The sequence below is a fragment of the Temnothorax nylanderi genome, unplaced genomic scaffold, assembly GCF_030848795.1.
Source record: "Temnothorax nylanderi isolate EJ_2023f unplaced genomic scaffold, tnyl_v1.0 TNYL_tig0087_pilon, whole genome shotgun sequence".
Classification (NCBI taxonomy): Eukaryota; Metazoa; Arthropoda; class Insecta; order Hymenoptera; family Formicidae; genus Temnothorax; species Temnothorax nylanderi.
In genome coordinates this window covers 438740-458047 of record NW_027249149.1, presented here as the reverse complement: position 1 = coordinate 458047, position 19308 = coordinate 438740, and the positions used below count along the sequence as shown (strand labels likewise).

General features: G+C 39.7%; 1 protein-coding gene across 1 annotated transcript in view; it reads left to right on the top strand.

The window, feature by feature from the left end:
* Wb (wing blister) overlaps positions 1-19308 on the top strand; it is a 148677-nt gene that overhangs the window by 18469 nt on the left and 110900 nt on the right. Inside the window, exon 3 of the mRNA XM_071710205.1 lies at positions 8770-9077. Within this exon, the coding sequence (XP_071566306.1) occupies positions 8770-9077 (308 nt within the window). The remainder of the gene's footprint in view (positions 1-8769; positions 9078-19308) is intronic.

The window sequence follows — 19308 nt, the reverse complement described above, 5'->3', positions numbered from 1 at the left end:
GTTCTCTCGAGACCATTGATTGTAAGCTACATTGTCGAGCACGCGTGCACACATGGACATACTTCATGATTGTCGCACAATGCACGCGCACTCGAATATCTCAGAAAGGCAATTACCGCGAATTACGTTTTTATTCTGCCCCTTTTCCCATATCTCACTCCGTCTGCTCCTCCGTATTTCTTTCTCTGTACTTATTTTCGCCGTATTGCTTAATGGGACATCAGTACCGTTATTGTGTAATTCTTCAAAAGCTAATATGGCCCTGCTTTCCGCATAACTTCAACGTTGATTGAGTATTTGTAATCTCGCGAAAGCGCATATAATTGAATAGATAGCAAGTACATTGTTTAATATGATAGAATAATTTATAATTTGATTGATAGTATAATTTATAATTTATAATTTGATAATTTTTGATATTTTTCTTCTTGCAATGTTAAAATCATTTAATGTAGTCACGTCTTTTACAAGCAATTGCTATTAACAGTAGTGTCAAAATGGTAGTTCCACAAATATTAGCACACCATTTCAAACACCATTGTTATTAATTGCGGGATATTGTATCCATTTGTAAATACACCATTGTCAAGTGCGTACATAATGAGAGAAGGATAGGTTGGGAAACGATTAATCGCAGGGCGACTCACAATCACCATTGTTATCATCAGTAGGGATACTTTACGCGAGACGGTCACACTGTTTCGAGTTCATTATCGAACGTGGCGGCCACGTGGTTGCACGCCGTCCGCCACTCAGACATTTAAATTGCACGCGCCACGAAAGCAACTCGCGCGGCCGGTCGTTCGCGGGACGCTGCATTTGCCGTATCCGCAATTGCAATCCGTTTTGACGTTTACCGCACCAGGTGCACCGGACGTGTGTAAACAAAGAATTGTTACCGTGTGTACGCTCGCTTATTACAGTAGTCGCTACTTGCATCCTCTCATTGTACTATTTGCATTCTTTCTTGTATTCGTAATCGTTCTGTGAGAGTGAGAGAGAGAGAGAGAGAACGGGGAGTACTTATACACGACATGAATTCAGCGTTGCATAGCGTTGCTCTGAATCTAGCTACGAACATACAAATGCATTTTTGAATAGAATTTATTTGGTATAACATGATAAGTATATTCGTATTTTTATACGTGTATTTAAAAATTGGTATACTTTATGTAGTTTATGATCTAGATACACAAAAATTTCAAGTCGCGTAACTTCAGGAAGCTAAAAAATTTAAAATCACGCGATTCGGATTTTTAAAACTTGATCATTCAGAATGAGGATTATAATTCCGCTAATCAAAATATAATGTAGCAATTATAGTGAGTTCAACGCACGTTGAGACAGATCAGATCACGTTTAATTGCGGCGAGTTCACCGCCGAGTGCCAAACGCCGTTTCTGTTAATCTCTCTCTTATCCCTACGTCGTATCGCATCGAATTCTTGACTGGCGCGTTCGAGTACCGTGACCATTAATATTACACCTCGTTAATCCCACCGAGAGCGAGTCTGATTAATCGATTGAGCCGCATGGCGATCGGCAGGCATCAATTATGGCTACACCGACAGGTTTTCGTTTTCGGCCTGATATTCGCCGCGGGATGCCACTTATACGAATAGCCGGATCGATAATCGATTTCTCGCGGCGTTCAAACGCACCTGTAATTCCGGGCATCCGTGTAAATCAAGTGAAAATGCGATACATCGAAATATATCACGAGTTACGCGCGTGATTCTTCACGACGCTTATTAATGGCAGCGATGATAGGCTCGAAGATCACAGAGACGCAACGCTCGTTAAAATCTGGTTTAATAAATTAATTTTACAGTCGACATTTTTGAGATTTTAAAAGCAAATAAACTTTAACAGAGGAACGATATTCTTCTCTCATATTATTAATCTTTGTCAAGTTCAAGATTGATTATAGTTATTTTATTATTTCTTATTGACATTTAATTGAAACGTATAATTTTTTCCGACTATTAAATTGAAACAGTGAAATAAAAAATTTACGAACGTAAAAATCGTTAGTTTTACAAATATAAAAAGACTTCTAATGCTGTTGAAATTTCTCAGATTAAAGAATACGAGTTGTCCACGATGCAGTAGCCTTAAATTTATTACTAAGTGGTAGCACAAGTAGTCAGATGTATGAAATAGCTTATAAATGCAGCGAGCTCGTAATCAGCATTAAGAAATGTCGGAATGTCTTACCGCGTACAGACGTACAGACGTACTTCAGTTCAATGACGGTATACAGCTCTAGCTTATACTTCATATGAAGAAAATTGACTTTGACAGGCTGAAGTGGCGGTCGCGAGCACTTCTTTTCACTGTCTCAATAGGGTGTCTACAAAAATACACCGACCGTCTGGAAAGCATACGGTGCTTCTTCTTTGCTTAGTCTCGCGGTTGCCAAAGAAGATCCGAGAATGAAAAGTGGTGAAAATCCCGGAATCCATCACAATCGCACAATGGCGCGCGTGCTGTATCCGAAACCGAATCTCAGAATTACAAGGGGTCCTTTAAGAATCTATTCTAGCCACGATTTTCGGGGTCGTACTTTTCGAGATTGTAGAGTGCTAGGTTTTCCTTCCTCAGAAAATCCTCACCTCTTGGCATGCCCGAACACATAAATTGACATTAGACCCATTGAAGAAAGAACAGTTAAAGTAGCATTCCTGAAACTTGGACGCTCAAGACTATACCGCTTTCTCACTTTCCACCGATCAGCTAACAGACGCGTTCGAACCGCGTTTTACACCGCCCGATATGTTAATGGAGATGTAAAGCGACACGTTCTCCTCACAGATACGACACGCTCGATAATTTATTATAATTATTGTTGAGCATCCGGATTCTTCGCCACGTCAAGTGCTAACTCATTGCACGTGTCGCCAACGGGACCGCCGTGATTTCCATTCATGTTTCATGTACATACACTTGACGTGTTGCGTCGATCTTCAAAAGCGAGTGGGCTTTACGACGACGAATGACGCAACAATAAACTGTGGGCCCGCCGCGATTCCATTCCTGAGCCAATATTTCATTACGGATACCCGTTCCGATACCGGTATCCATTACTTGATTTGTAGCCCGCCGGCGAAACGAGTATATGCTACCTCGCACTATTTCATCGTTGTTACCGTCAATGATAGCGCGATTTACTGCGCGTATCTTAATGATTGCAATGTGAAAATGTAATGTTGGTTCGCGCATGCACATTTCCTTAATATTAATATAAATTATAAAATAAGAAATAGGAAAAATTTATTTAGGTATACCTAAAAATAGAGAACAGTTATATTTATGCAATTTAATTAAATAAAATTAATGCATTATTTGTTGAAAATATGTATGATATTCCATCATTAATAATTGTCAATTAATTCAATATTATATAGAACAGAATGTGTTATCGCTAGTAATTTTACTTTTTCAGTCTCATTACAATAATTTATTTGCCTTTGAGTTTGAATCACTGAAATAATCCATGATTAATTACTATAATCATAAAAAATGTTTTGAAAGCCGCTTCAGGAGCCCAAGTTACTTAATCTTACGTCACCGTGCAAGAGACTTGAATCAAGTCAGTGGCTCGCTTGGTGTGGGTAAATACATATTTTTCTTTTCTTTCACAAGAGGATGCGATCCTTGAAACACGGGTGAAACAAGCCGTAGCTGGCTGAACTATTAGTCATAAGGACCACCAAGCGCGTTCCTGGCACGGCCCAGTTGCATGTGAACCAAACCACATCAGGATATTTTGTAAATACGTTATCGTGAACACGAGAGGAAATGGAACTCTTAAGTGCGGCCCCTCGAGTTCTTCGAGAGGACACGCTGCACCTATTAGCGGAACAAAAAATTCTTCCTGACGAAGAATGGTTTAAGCGAGTCTCATTTGATTCTCAAGAGGAAGGAGCTGCTTTTTGCAGAACACAATGAGCTTGTAACGCGTGTAACGAACCGTAACAAATGACCGTATGTCGTCATTGTTTTTCGGTATAAATCTGCGCTCTCTATTCGTACGATTAGACTTTTCGATGAGTCATATGTACCGTTCGGAAGATTAATTCCTGTTAGAGAAAGCACACAATGAATAACTGAAAACTTTTTATTATAAGTTTTGTCAAAGTTTAGATATAATATTGGCTACATCGTAAAAATAAGTTTAAAATTTATTTTGTCTTCTTCTTCTATTTAGTTTCCGTTTATAGATTCAAATAAGCTTTTTGACCTTTTCTTGTCCCGGGATAATATCGTCTTAGGATAATCGATTTGGTCGTTGACAAATCGTAAAGACGCTGAGCAGGCAGGGTTACGACGACATGATCCTAATAATAACGGCAGCTCTTCGGTGGTAATTACCAGAAGTCTTTACCGCGACGACGCGAACTCTATCGAGCGTGCAGCACCGCGATGCACCGACACCGCGTCATTCTCCGTACTCGGTATATCTCTTGGCGTTGCTTGCATGCGAATCACGCGAATCACAGTCTCCTCTCTCTCTCTCTCGCATGACGTTGCGTAGGTTTACTACACACGCACGTGGACACGTGCGTCGTGCCACGCCGCGCGCCGGCCGGCCGGCCGGCGGGCGGAAAGACGGAACAGGGGTTATTTCTGTCGTCATCAGTCACTCGTAGCAGGTTTAAGTCGCTTCACGGCAGTACGAGAGAGGCAGAGGAAGAGAGGCGCACGAAGCAGGAGAGAAGACTCCGATTTCGTGCGCAGACATGACACAATGCCGTAGTCTCTGCTCCTTTTCTGGAATCGCCGTGCACGTGATCCTCCCCCTTGCCATGTTGCGACTATTATAAGAAGAGAGTATGTACATATGAGAAAGTGGAGTATGTAGTTGGACACGAGAGAAGAGAAAGCGCGATGCACTCTAAATGTAGAGCGTGCTCGTCTAAGCACGGAAGCCGGTAACAAGACACATCTTTTAAATTTGAATATATATTTTCTCAGTAAACATATTTAAGCAGATGACTAATTATAGAATTCGGAGAAATTGATTTTGACGTAGTAAATTCTAAAAAATGAGACTGAAGGAAACACTAAATATAAGTTCTTAATTAACAACATTTAAATAAATGCAATGGATTTAATCTTATAATATTTTATTGAACATAGTATTTTCTAATATTTTTATATATATCTATATTATTGTGCTGCAATACTTTTTAGGTTTTTATTCTAATTTTTTATTTCCTTTCGCACATTTGCGATTATCTCTATAATGCCACGGTAAATAATCATTGTATTTCATTATTGCGTTTCGCTTGAGCTGCATAATTTGATCGTGGGACGTGTGTCTTGAAACATTGGCGGACAGGCCAATTCATGAACGGAAGGATACATCGCTCACGACAAAATGACTGTGTAGTAAATGTTCTCGAACCAAGCCTCTGCCAATTTCCTGATCACTCGCGTCTCCAATCCCGTGTCAACGCGAACCACGCCTGCGTTCAATGTTTCACGCGTTTGCTGTGCGTTGGAAATGCATGGAGCGTTTTCAGCGTGTCGAACGCGTCTCTTTGGAATTCGCAGAGCGATCGTTACGGTAGTAGTTGCAAGGTGCAATCGGGGGTGCAATCGGTGAGGCAGAAAGAGGCGATCGTGATTCACGATAATCGATGGATGCTTCAAGGACGGGAAGGATAGTGCGTTACCTAGAATTCGATCGTTTGGATTTAAATCGTTCCTTGAATTTCCATAAGAATGTGGAATGAAGATGGAATGTAAAGTTGCGAGTATATACGAAAGCTTTTCTTTAATACAAATTTGTCATGTTTAAAATATGAAGACGGTGATGATACTTTTCTGATGTGATCCAATTTCACTGATGTGGTCTAATATAGTGTACAGATATTTTTTCTCTTTTTTGGTACATCAAACAGTGCAAATTTATTTTATACGTATAATTTAAAACGTAGAATATCTTTCGAAGAATTTTGTTTTTTGACAATATTTGACAAAATGTCATAAAATGTGTTGACTCATTTATTTGGAAGTGAAATGAATGTTCGCACATTATTAGGTACCTTTAATGAGAGATGTCATTATTGTCGCTTTCCCATTCAAACAATAGTCTAGTCACGAGAGGAATAGGAGCGGTTCGGCAGACTGCTGCAGCCCGACACGCGCACAATGCGCGTCCGCTCGTTCTCCGACGAACGCCCAGTTGCTTTCTTTCCACGCGCGCATAATGCGCGCAGTTTGGTGCAAGCAGCACGTCCGGGAGATTTCTGCCACGTTGTTCTTGAAATAGGGAGCTACGTGAGTGCGCATGGGGGCTTAGTGGGACTCGTACAGATTCGTCACCGGACCCAGAATGTACAGCGAGCGAAGGCTTCGCCTTTTACGTGGCGGGCATTTGTTTTGTTAGGGATTTTCTGGTATGATGAACGAGATGACTTCGCGTGGGATGCTTTCTGCGTACTATGTGCGCATGTCGCTTTTGTGTACAAAGAGTACTGATTAATTTTGAGAATAATCTCAAGCTTAATGCGAGGTTACAAAAAAATTATTTTAAAATTTAAATTTAAGTCTCTTAGCAAATTATCACAAGCTTTTAAATTTTCTTGCTTTACAAGTAGTACATAATTTACATAAGTACATAAATATGTTAGAGACTTATCTATCTTTCTCATGCATTAATATTGCAAAACGTGTATTAAAAAAAGCGAGTTAATCGAGGACATGGCAAAAGGCTCGTTAGCAACGTGAAATATTGCAATGCGATTATAATCTGTTTAGCACGTTTTACGTAGCGCTTGGAAAGCGTCGTTAACGATCTTTCCCTCGCTATATCGGCTGGTGTAAGCTTTAACAGGGCTGTTATTAAATATTGTTTAAATGAGTGATACCGAAGGATCATTATTTACCGCCATGCGCTCTTACGTGGCGGCGTGTAATCCGCACGCAGTGAACATTAATCAAGTGTGATGGATCGTGAGTCGTACGTACACCCGCAACATATAATACTGACTAATAACAGCGAGTTTTGGCAGAATACAACGCATAATTCTTAACGCATATCTTAAATCTGAGATCAAAATCAAGATCTCACTCGCAATACAAAAGAATTCTCGATATTTATTTTATTTAAAGGTTCAAGAAAATCATGATATCAAGTCACGAGATATGGTAATGTATTAGCGTCGACATCTTCTAGCGTAAATAATAACGAGCCTAGGATTAGAGACAATTTACGTATGTCATCAATCCAAAGGCGAATAAAAACGTCCGACGAGTTATTAAAGTTCTGTCAACCGCTAATCAATTCTCAAGTCGTGTCGGGAAAAGAAAACCCGACCGATTGCTTCTGCCGTTGCAATTTCCACGATGCGAACGATGATCAATTCATTATCACCGGCGCAAAGTGTCTTTTATCTCTCGCGCGCTGTTCTCTCTTTCTCTCTCTCTTTCTCCTGGGGATAGCTCGTCACGTTTCTTTACGTGTCGTACGATGTACACGCGGGTAACCCGTTCAGGTGTCGCCGCCGGAGAACCGGCGCGACGACGAACCTGTTCGCTACATCTTCGCGGTGCATCTCCACGCTGCTCCGCAACTGGTTTCGCGTTGCGCTCTGTCAAAACCTGTTGATGGATACGTTGCCTAGCAGAAAATGACGGGATCGGGACACGTTCGATTATACGTTTCTTTTTTCTTTTACTCTTTCTTCTTTTTGTTCTCCGCTCACGCGGCTTTTCCAATCGGAGATGTTGCGTCGATCGACGTCGCCCGTACACGAAAAATAGCGACTTTTTTGGTGTATTGTAATTACAACTGACATTCGTCCGAATGTAATTACATGCGCATGTTATAGTATGTTGTAATTGACGTCTCTGATCGAACGGAGCTTGCACATATTCCGGATATCGCATGCGGCGGATATGTGAGAAGCGTTTTTTATAAAATTAATTATAACTATTAGAAGTTTATGACACATGTAAAATTGTAATCTATTAAGCAGGAAGTATTTTTAATCAAGATAAAATGTTCTCTTGCAATTTTTTATTTGGTTAACATTTTAGAAATTTTGAAAATTATTGTTACAATTTTTCTCTAAAAAAGAAATGGAATAAACGGAATACTTATTATTTATATTATAAATTACAAGTGATATAACTCCATTTAAAATTTAAGAACACCGAGTAATGCATTTTTATTGACTACAAATTTATAGACCTATCTAATAAAAATCTCAGGAAAAGACTTTTAGAAGACGAATTTAAAATTAGCTTTTCCTTGGTGTATTTTTCGCATCAAACGAATTTACGAGACGTTAATGTACACCTCCGACCTCACAGGCAGACGCTTGTGGAATAAACATAGCTAAGGCACTGAGATTCACGATGATTTATCAACGCTGTGTATCAACGCTCTGTATCAGTATACCGATTCATCAATAAAAGATACCAGTAGTCTCGTAAAACAAAACTAAAAGAGAATTAACGAAGTTTTAACGACGTGCGGCTCTATTTCGGAATCTTGACAGTAGTTTAGATGATAACAGACTCAGCAGGACCTTTAGAAAGACCACGTTGCCTTAGTTTTATATTGGCAATTAATTATGATGAAAGTTATAACACTGTGTTAAAAAGTCATAACTTATGATACAAACTTATAGTGTAAAATAAAAAATATTATGACATTTAAAATACCAAAATATTTAATAGTTATGTCTCTTATTATGTACCGTATAATTTTTCTTTTGTATTTTAAACTAACGAGCATTTTCCGTTTTATTTTCAGCTCAGAGAGGTCCATACAGCCTGAGTAAGAGCTCGAAAACTAGCGGTCTCTTTCCGTCCACGTTCAATGTCGCCGCGAAAGCGGACATTTACGTAAACGCGACTTGCGGTGAGGAGGGCCCAGAGACATTTTGCAAGCCCTCAGAATCGTCGAGATGCGCCGTCTGCGACGCCAGGAGTCCGGATCCTGGCAAGAGGCACAACATCAGCAACATCCTCGACTCGAGTCCCGGTAAATGGTGGCAAAGCCCTACGTTAGCCAGAGGCGACCATTACGAATACATAACAATCCTCCTGGACCTGAAACAGGTAGGTGTTTAAGCGATAGGTGTGTGAATATAGGCCGAAAAATTTTATACAAATTGTTTTATCACAAAGATTATATATAATAATACTCAACATAATTCTTGCGATTTTAATGAATTTAAAGGAATAAGTGAAATAATTTTAAGTAAATAATTTTTTAAGCACCGCTTTGCGATGCTTTCCTATATTCACATCTGATTTTGCTTTTACGTCGTTTTCTGCGTCTATCTCTTTTTTCCCATGGCGCATTATATCGCATTAAAGATCCTTTTGTCCTCGTCCTCCGAAAAATCGTAAAACGACTTTTGTCCTCTCGTTAGATACTCGTTTCTTGTACTATGCTCTTTGGTGTCGATTTATATCGTTTGCCGACAATGGTGAGATGGACAGAGAAAGAGATAGATACAAGAAACGAGAGAATCGAAACCGATTGTGCGAAGTGAGACAGAGAAAGATATGTATACGGTAAGATGAAGAAGATAGAGAGGCTTTAGAGGATCCCTTTCCGGAAATTTACGTGCCGGCTCGCAGGTATGCCCCATGTAGCTCCTCGTCCTTTAACAAATTGTGAGTGGCGGCTGAGAAAAACGTTTTAACGAGCACGGCAGCCCTTTTTTTGAGAGACCGTTAGTAATGAGGACGTAGCTCGAAAGTACTTCGAAATGGATCAGAATGAAGTGCCGACGCGACAAGCAAGGGTGAGCTAAACGAGCTTTGACGAGGAGGAATTTTATTCCACGTATAGAAATTCGAAATTGCAAAATAAATACCAAAATAAATCATCGTTAATTAAATGCCCTGAAAGTATTATATTTATAAACGTGATTTTTCAAATATAAAATTAAACATCTGCAAATATTACAAAATTTCTTAAGAAAGTAAAAATAAATATTAAGCAATAATTATACTCTTTTATCACCGTCGTATATGATAAAAATAAAAACGCAAAAGAAAATTAATTTCGTATAAAGTTCTATTTAATTAATAAAAAGTTAATCATTGTTGGATTTTCTCTCAAGTTTGTGTTGTTTTATAATAAGATAATAATATATACAATAGAAAAATTAGTGCGATATATGCATGGCATAAATATCTAGATTGTTTGGAACATTTTTCTTTTAAACCTCAGAAATCTTATTGAGTAGTAATTAAATATTGAATGTTTCATTGGCAAACACGTGCGCATGGTTCGCTAATTGGTCCTCCCTCGGGATACGACAGGGTTCTGAGCAAAATTGATACGTTAATACGCCCGTACAACCGGCACCACAATAATGAACACGTTAAGATAGGCGAAATCTCGCTGTGTAATTAAGAGACGCGGAGTTGGTGGGCCGCATTGCAACCTTGGCCCTTAATTGGACGCTGATTGCAAGCCTAATTCTTCCTATCCGTTCGGGATATCTTCCGCATGTGATCGCGTCGTGGGTGTTTATAAAACCCGATTCTCCCATAATGGTCCGTAACTAAAAAATTTGATTGAACAACGGATTAATAATATGTGCAACCGAATTCTCATCTCCTATAAATAAAATAAACATTTTTGAGAAAAACGATGAAATCGACTATCAAATAATGTGCTTGTATTCGTAATTTTGCGTCGCGACTGTGTAGTTATAATAGTATTTGTTACGAGAGTTCACATTATAATGTTTGTTATATCAATATTTAATTAATTAAAGGAAAATGAGCAATAAGAAAGGTATAGCTTTTATATTAAAAGTAACAAAGTTGATTTTTTATTTCACTTCTTTGTAATTGATTATATAATTTTGTAATACACAATAAGAAAGTCAGTTTGTTATGGAATGAAGCATAATTAAGATTATTCTGAAAGATAATACACCAGTGCTTCTTCGTAACATGAGATTTAGGATCCGCAGCCCGAGGTGTTTCTCTTCGGGTAATAATCCTCTGGTACACTGTACCTTTCGTTGTACTTTTTATGAAGAGAAGATTGCTTGCGATTCATTGCGACATTTTTAAATTACGGTCCGTGAATATCGGGAATGATTATGCTAATCGGCGAATAAGCAGGACGCGGGGGAATATATTTATGGTCCTCGTTAACGTTCATCGCGCGTATTAATTTTACGGCCGTCCGACGCTGCTTATGATTGTTTCTTTAATCGCATGGACCGATGTTAAATCGATACGATACATCGGTGTTGTTGTTATTGCCTTTGTAGTTTTGCAAGACACGACCACCTAAGTCGAAAGAAAGATACTCTCTTATATTTAGTAAAAATTGTGACAATCTAAAAATGACGCTACTTAATCTTTACTTTAATAATTTTGTACTTGTTATTTCTCTAGAATTAAAATAATACACGTAATTTTATTACTAAGCAATTTTTTTGAAATTTAATAAGGATTATTTATAGTAATTAATTTTGTTAGCACTAATTTAAATATTATATCAATAATATTAATCAGTATTTGTTAGCTGAAATCTTTTTATGAAAAAGCAAAGACATAGGTGATAAAAATAATAATGATTTGTCTTTGCATATTAGTAATTGCAATAACTTGAGAAAAAAAAATTTTCCGCAAAGTGTCAATATGTAGAAAAGTTAAAACTTATTTCCTGGTTTGCTAAGAAGAAAATTCTCACGCATTGATTGGTGCCGTTAACTCATCTCACGTGTAACTTCTGTTTGCGCTACTGATTGGCACAACCGAGCATCAGGATCAGCCCCGCCTCCCACGCGAAGGCGTCCGGTGGAATAAATTAATTTGTCCGTGCTCAAAAAGGCCGACTGATGGACAACCTTTATCTCGCCGTACACAGTGAGAGGGCCGGGACCGCGTTGCGCAATAATTAGTAGACGGTTACAAATGATCATCAAACATTGAGAAGGGACCGATTGCCGCCGTATAATTCGTGTGCGTCTTTTTCGCCGACATGCTGCCTTTCCTCGCGGCAAAAGAGGTGGAGTTATAGGTGACTGACCGTGATCGTATGAAATTTCATTAGTACTCTTAATGGAGTCTTGAAAATGCATTTAATATATTTTGCATGCGATAGAAAACAGAAAATCCATTATGCGGGCAGCGGGAAGATACGACAGTTAACGAAGTATCTTCCATAACAGTCCGAACGCGATTAATAATTCCTAAAAATTGAATAGAAGAGGAGGAGTTACAATCTCCATCGTTGCAGAAAATTCATTAGTATTCATCAAAGCAGTATCGATGAAGAAAATATATTTAATATATTTTACAATGTAAAGGAACATTAGGGTAAAAGATAAATTACATGGACGCTTGTGATCGCTAATAAAGCGTTTCCCGTAACAATTCAGACAATTATAAAAATTGATAAAAAGCTCGGAATTGTGTTCCCGGATAATAGAATTTCTTAATATTTACAGCAAACTAAAATAATTTTTAATAATAAAAATAACGTAACATCTTGATAATATATTTAGAAAGTTGTATCAGAGTCAGCGTGTTTATGATATCGCATGCTATATCAACTCGCGTGGATCACCAAAAAGAGAAATTATCCTGTCGAAGGATCACGGAAGGATCAGACCGCGCGTCAAGCTGCCTCCCTCGAATAGCGTCGGGATGAAACGAGCAAGTTATCGCCCGTCGTAGATCGACGCCACCTCTAACCCTTTGCGATGAGGTATCGAACGTGAAAAGGAGCAGCGAATGGTACTCGCGTCGAGCGGGACTGAAGCTCGAATCCTTCATTGTTCACGGATTAACGAGTCGAGTCGCCGTCGTTCCTCGAACGCTTGTTCGGGGTCCTCGAACCTGCGCGCACGCCGACTTCTCCTTTGGCCGGGTGAATGAATCATCTTCCTGGGGCGGGCGGGACTGGAAACGGGGGGAGGGGGGAAAGTGAGAGACGGACGAAGTCACGAAAATAATACCTCGTAGGGTGGAAGATCGCTTCTCGTCCGAAGGCGGGCTTGTTCCTTTTTCCTATTCATGGCCCGGACCTTGCGGCGGGATCGCGGATAATGTATACATGTGTTACACGACGAGACAGAACCGTGCCGTTTTATCCGGATTTTATGACCGCGCGCGCGTAACATTGTGCGTTATTGGATCTTAATGAAACGCTTTTGAATTAAGCAACGTGGTATTCTGCATAATGTAATCCCAAATTCTTCACATAAAAACGTGGAGAGCAATATAACCATAAAACTTTATCTTTTTCCTCTTCGTCTAAAATTTGCACTACAATTTGATCAATATTGAATCCTTGATATAATTCTCTCTTCGATGGAATTGTTCTATCTCTTCTGAGAGGGAGCCTACAATAAAATCGCCGTGAGAAACGGAAGATAAAAAGATTAGTGTCTTTATATAGGTATCTATAATGAGAATGCACAAATCACTGTGGATCATGATAGTCTCGATCGAAATCATCGAATATGCTTGAGGTGGTCGTCGGGCGGCTTCGTGCCTTTTGTCGGAACGGCCACCGTTGTGGTACGTCACGAATTTACCTCGTAATTCAATTCCCACGGCCAGTGACGATAATTACAGACCGCGGCGCGCGGCGGCCCTTACGTACAACGGATTCACGGCCAGCCATCTTTTTGCCTTCTGCTCACACCGTTGAGCGTCCGCGTTATAGGGTGAGGCGATTAAACCGGGCTCCTTCGAGTTGCCAGCCTCAGAGCGATAATCGTATCATCGATCCACGGCCGTCAATTAAAAAATAACTAAATCAAAGCGCGCCATAAGCCGATAACAGATCGTAATCGAATTATTAATCATATGACGCAATTTAGATAATATCGTATATTAAGAAATGCTTTTCTGGTTTTTACACTCAAACGAGATATTATTTTTTAAGATAATTATCCAATAATTTATACAATTATTTTCTGCATATTAAAATTGAGAACTATTCAAATCCTTTTTTCTGACGTTCTCTACAATTATCTTTAGTTCAGATCTATATTATTCTCTCGGCAATTTTCAGTTTGGTAACATATGAATACAGATACCTACTGTATGCGATCGATTAAGTGCCGCGCCATACGTAAAGATTGCTCTCTTTTCTTGCTTTCATGCTTTTTTCTTACTGCTCTCTGTGAAAACAGCTTGCCTGCCGAGTGAATGGCGTGAATTATTATCCAGGACCGTGTTCGAACCGACAGGGACCTGGTTATTAAGATATTTCGGGAGCTCGATGATGATATTGCCCTCAGCCTTATTGAAGATTTCCTTAGCAACAGGACCGTGGCACACGACGGTATTCGCGCGCAAATTGCTTTTCTTTTATTCGCGAGAGACCGGCTGATAATTAAAACGTCATTTTATTTATGACGAGGCGAAAGTTTTACGGGACGTTATCTTTGCGGTTCGCGCAATAAAAGGATCGCGCGAGGCGAGAAGACACGCACGCGAATCGCACTCGCATCGGAAATTGGCTTTCGTTAAGTCAAGAAGCGGAACGAAATTTAAAGAGACATTTTGTTTATCGCCCCGCGAATCTTACTTTACCGCGATGTTATTGGTGGGCCGTTTGGAAAGGTCCGTGGCGAAAGGACTACGAAGCGAAAAGACGCGTACGCACCTTCGCGCCTTTCGAAAGCGAGCTAAACATGAACATAATTCAATTAAATATCGATTTGCTTACTCATAAAAATGTTGCTTATGCGGTCCCGGTTTCGCTAAAATGTTATCTGCAATACACGAACCTACTGTGTATTAACGTTTAAAGTTATCCACGTGGAGAATTTGCATCCCCGTTTACGCTCGTTCGAAAAAGATCGATGGTTGCTCCGTCAAAAGTGCTTGAGTGAGAGAGGAAAATCAACTTTTACGTCCTCACAGGTGTGCGAAATATTTTAAAGCTCCCGACCATGACGCCAGTCGTCGCTGATGGAAACTTATGAGCCAACACTCAAACGCGACGATGGCACGTCGCGTCGTGACCGGTCGAGCCGGAACGAAATGTGAGAAAATCGAGGTATAAAAGGAACTGACGATAAATCAATCCGGTCCTATCCCGCTCTTTGACCAAAGGTTGAACGAATCGAGAGACTGCAAAATTTTTGCGCAAGATTTGTAGCGCGATACTATTTAAATACTAATTTTTTCTCTTCGAGCAAGATTATTCTACTCAGAATCGTGATAAAATTATCCGATCATATTGAAGCACACGCCTCCCGTGAAGCAATGAAAAGATTTCCTTGTGGAGCTATTGATGATCGAAACGTGATGTAGCGCCATATTTGGAAAAATATTTGTAGTACATCCCGTTATAAAGAGGATCAAGGGTCGTAATTCGCCATCGTGACTCGAAGACGGCGAGAATGGAAAGCGAGAATACCGCGCCGGTGATAAATTGAATGCATTTCTTGCTTCTGCACCTTGTATCGAAAGCGTGTCAATTACGTGGTGAAATTTAATTACTCGGAATTGAAGCGAGATCACGTTCGGGCGAAATATGAGGATCATTTGCATTCACGGATTACTCTCATTCACTGCGCGCTCCTTATGCGCGACACATTCTCTTAATTGCGATCGCGAAATTATCGGGGATCGATTGAGCATATCGGGAGTTCATGATTGAAAACAATTATTATCACAACACACAGAGGCGTAAGAGGATGACATTATTAATTTGGAACGTATAGGATGCGATTCTTGTAGCTCGAGTTAAAAAATCCGTCAATAATGATTCTACATTTAGATAATGAATTTCTCGGGCCACCCTGACTTATTTAAAGTGATCACTTCCCGTCACGTCGTTACACTCTGACAACTTTACGGCAATTAAGCTTGTACCACATGAGATGCTCGCTTTCGGGTTATTTTTAAGTCGCACAGAGAGACTCCGCGAGGGTAGCAAGAGGAAAAACGGATATAGACGGATGCGCTTGAATCATCGCGGTGCACGTGAGAGCCCGCGTGTGTGAATAAGGGTTAACGATCGGAAGCGCGTGGATTTTTCATTCGTTTCTCTTCTTTCCCCGGCGGGCTTCTCTCGGCGAGGGGGCTTACGCTCCTCGCGAGAGCACAGCCGGAAAAGAATAAATGCGCGGTAGGCACTTGACCGTTTATGGAGGCTGGGTTTATGTCGCGCCGCAGGTATACCGGAGCAGGTATTTACCCGTGCACAGATTGTACACGATGCCTGCATACTTTCGGCTCTTCTCCGGCGTTCGAGGCGGACGTACGTACAAGTATTCGTGGCTCGGTTCCGAGGGAAGAGGGCACAGTAGGGAAAAAAAGAGGCGGCCCCGACCAAGGAGAGGAGCGAGGGCCGCAACTTGAAACTCGGTGGGCTTTCGCCTCGTACCGTACTGTTGATCCGACTGCTCACGAAATCGAATTACCCGGTCCGATTAACCGTCGGTGTTTGTGGAGCGGAGGGATTGCGGCTTCGGCGTGATTCATTGACCCCGATCAATTATCGCTCTTCTTGCGTGCGAGATTTCTTCCTCGTTCATTAAATACTCGAGGCAAATATCTCCTACAAAGTACTTTTTTACTTAAAATTTAATTTTTATTTTATAATATCTGACAAATTCGCAAAATTCTAAAGTATTAAAACCGTTTGGACAATTTTATTTTATTTCTTCAATATTATTAATTAATAAAGCAGAGTAATATTTTACCTGTTCAGACAGAGAATGTAAAACGGCTCAGAAAACGAAATTTTACATTGTTCTTTATCTTGAGGTAGAAAATTTTATCTAAATTTTTATCTCTGGTTTGATAAAGCGCACTTGTTACTGATTTTTCTTTTTACCGAGGAAAAATTCTGGACTTATTACGTGGAAATCATTTAGGGAAACAACCGTACATTTCTAGAGTATGATTTTAACCTGCGCCCTGATACCCAAAGCGTTCTCGCGACATGAAGTATTCGAGAACAAAGAATTTATGTAACCTGTTACGAGGGAAGTTTCTTTCTCTCTCTCTACTCACGGCTGACCCCTTTTTTAAAGGAGCTCGGGCAATTCCCTTTGAGAAACCAAATCGAGTCGTAAAATCGATGGCCTTGGACCACCCAGGTCCCCGATAATACGTTTCCCCGAACTTTCTCGAGTAATGAGGCGATTCTACTCGTAACAAGCCTCGGAAGATGTTATGCTCTTATTATGCACGTTAGTATAAGTCAAAATGGCGTTCTCTAACGTCACTCTCACAATCACGTTTTTCTCTTTAACGATGGCCCACTTTGCAATTCAACCGAGTCTTAGTATGACGAATCTCATTTCTGGTCACTTCCTTTGTACTCGCATCATCGTTAATTCTCATGACGAACGGATTTGACGAGCCTACATCTAAATATTACGATATTTTGAATACATTAATTATATTTAAAAAAAACATTGCGTATAAACTATGATGAGACGATATTGGTGAAAGAAGAATCGTGTTTTCATACTAGCTCACGGTCTCGCAGACTAATTTCACTAGCGCACTTGGGATTTCTCGTTAACGCGCGACGAAAGCAGTCTTCGCACTCTTCGCGCGCATATTCGTTGCACGTGCATGAATGTCTTTTGGCAAACGTCGCGGAGCATTGGACCAAACTGAGATCGGATTGGCAAGAGACCAGGACGTGGAATCCTTCGCGGCAGACCGCGCGGTGTCCGCTCGTCGCGTGTCGGTCTTACTCGCTCGGCCAAGTCTGAAGACGAGCACTCGCGAGAATTCTCATCTCAAGAAGTGTAAGAAGTAAATACGTTGTGTAGTCTGATATATATAATAAGATCATACAGACTGAAGAAATTATTTGATTAAAGTTAATAAGATAACAGTATATATTAAAAATTTTATAAAATTTTATATAAATCTCAAGTTAATATGAGATTTAGAATATTTTTACGTATACGCAAAAATAATTTGCAAAATTTGAAATAACACCTTTACCTTATACATGTCATATGCACAAATTTTTTTATTTTCTTTTCGTCATTTACAACCTGGCAATATAAGTTGATAGTTTTTAAGTGGCGAATGAAATTGCAGCTATATTTGTCTGACTGCGATTCAGCGATAAGGCAATGTACGATGAAGTAATACAGATATATACTTGCCCGTCAAATTGCTACTTCGGTATATAACGATATAAATTGCTCCGGCGTAATGTTTCGCGAGAGGTCGCTGCACCAACTTACATGTCTAAATCCAATTTTGCCGAGCTTCCCTCGCTTGTAAGTTCTCTAACGCGCAATCGAATTTCGCTCTTCGTCAAATGATCGTTTCCCTCGGTGACGTTTCCATAATTCGATTTCGTTCACGCTACTCGACGTAAAAATTCAATTTCCAGACGCAGCCGTCCGCGGAAATCATATATTCCCTTACCATGTCAATTTCAATTTAAGATGCCTTGATTATTAGCAAAAACGGATAAATGAAGAAACACGAGAAAATGCCAAAAAGTGGAAGAAGTTTTGTAATTTTTTTCTCGTTTTATAAATCTCATAAAATAAAAATAAAAATTAACAATTATATTTTATCGGAGAGATGAGCAAAAGTAACGTTGTTAACAGAAAACAAGAATAATTATAAAAATTATCTTTTATTTTTAAATTTATTTATATATATTTTGTTACATTGTTCGAGCTTTAATAATACAATAATACAATTATGGAAATCATATAACGCTTCATATATGTGCTGTACATATCAGATGACATTTGCTGTCTTGGAGAGACATGGAAAATGTCAGTTTGGATACGCAATCGTCGAAAAAAAGCGTGAGATTCCACATGATGTGTTTAGGCCTAAAGGCCTTATTGGTAATTTTATATCTACAGAGGAATATTTCAGATCGCGGCGAGAATCTCTCGTCTCGCCGTCACGAGTCCCGTAATCGGATTAAGTCGTCTCGCGTTACTTTAAATCCATCCGCAATTAATACGTCCACCTTCTAGTGTTAGTAACGGGAGACTTCTCCGATAAATCTGCTCGTTTCGTGCATACAGTCCGATGCACTGGACCGAGACGTGGTAGCCAGCGACATGACATATCATCAAAATACGGCCGTCATAAGTAAGCTGCTGCATAGAAAGAGAAAGAGAGAGAGAGAGAAGAGAAATGTATGGAATATAAACGCGACTATATTTTATTTATAGTAGGTACTTCGTACTTGTGAATCGAGAGAGCGGAAATACGCTCGTTTGATCTTAAACTTTGAGAAATTTCCGCAAGTAGTTGGAATAAATTATTGCATATTGAATATTAATACGCAATATTAATGTACAAAAAATTCTGGAATGAAGACCCATTGCAATCAACGATC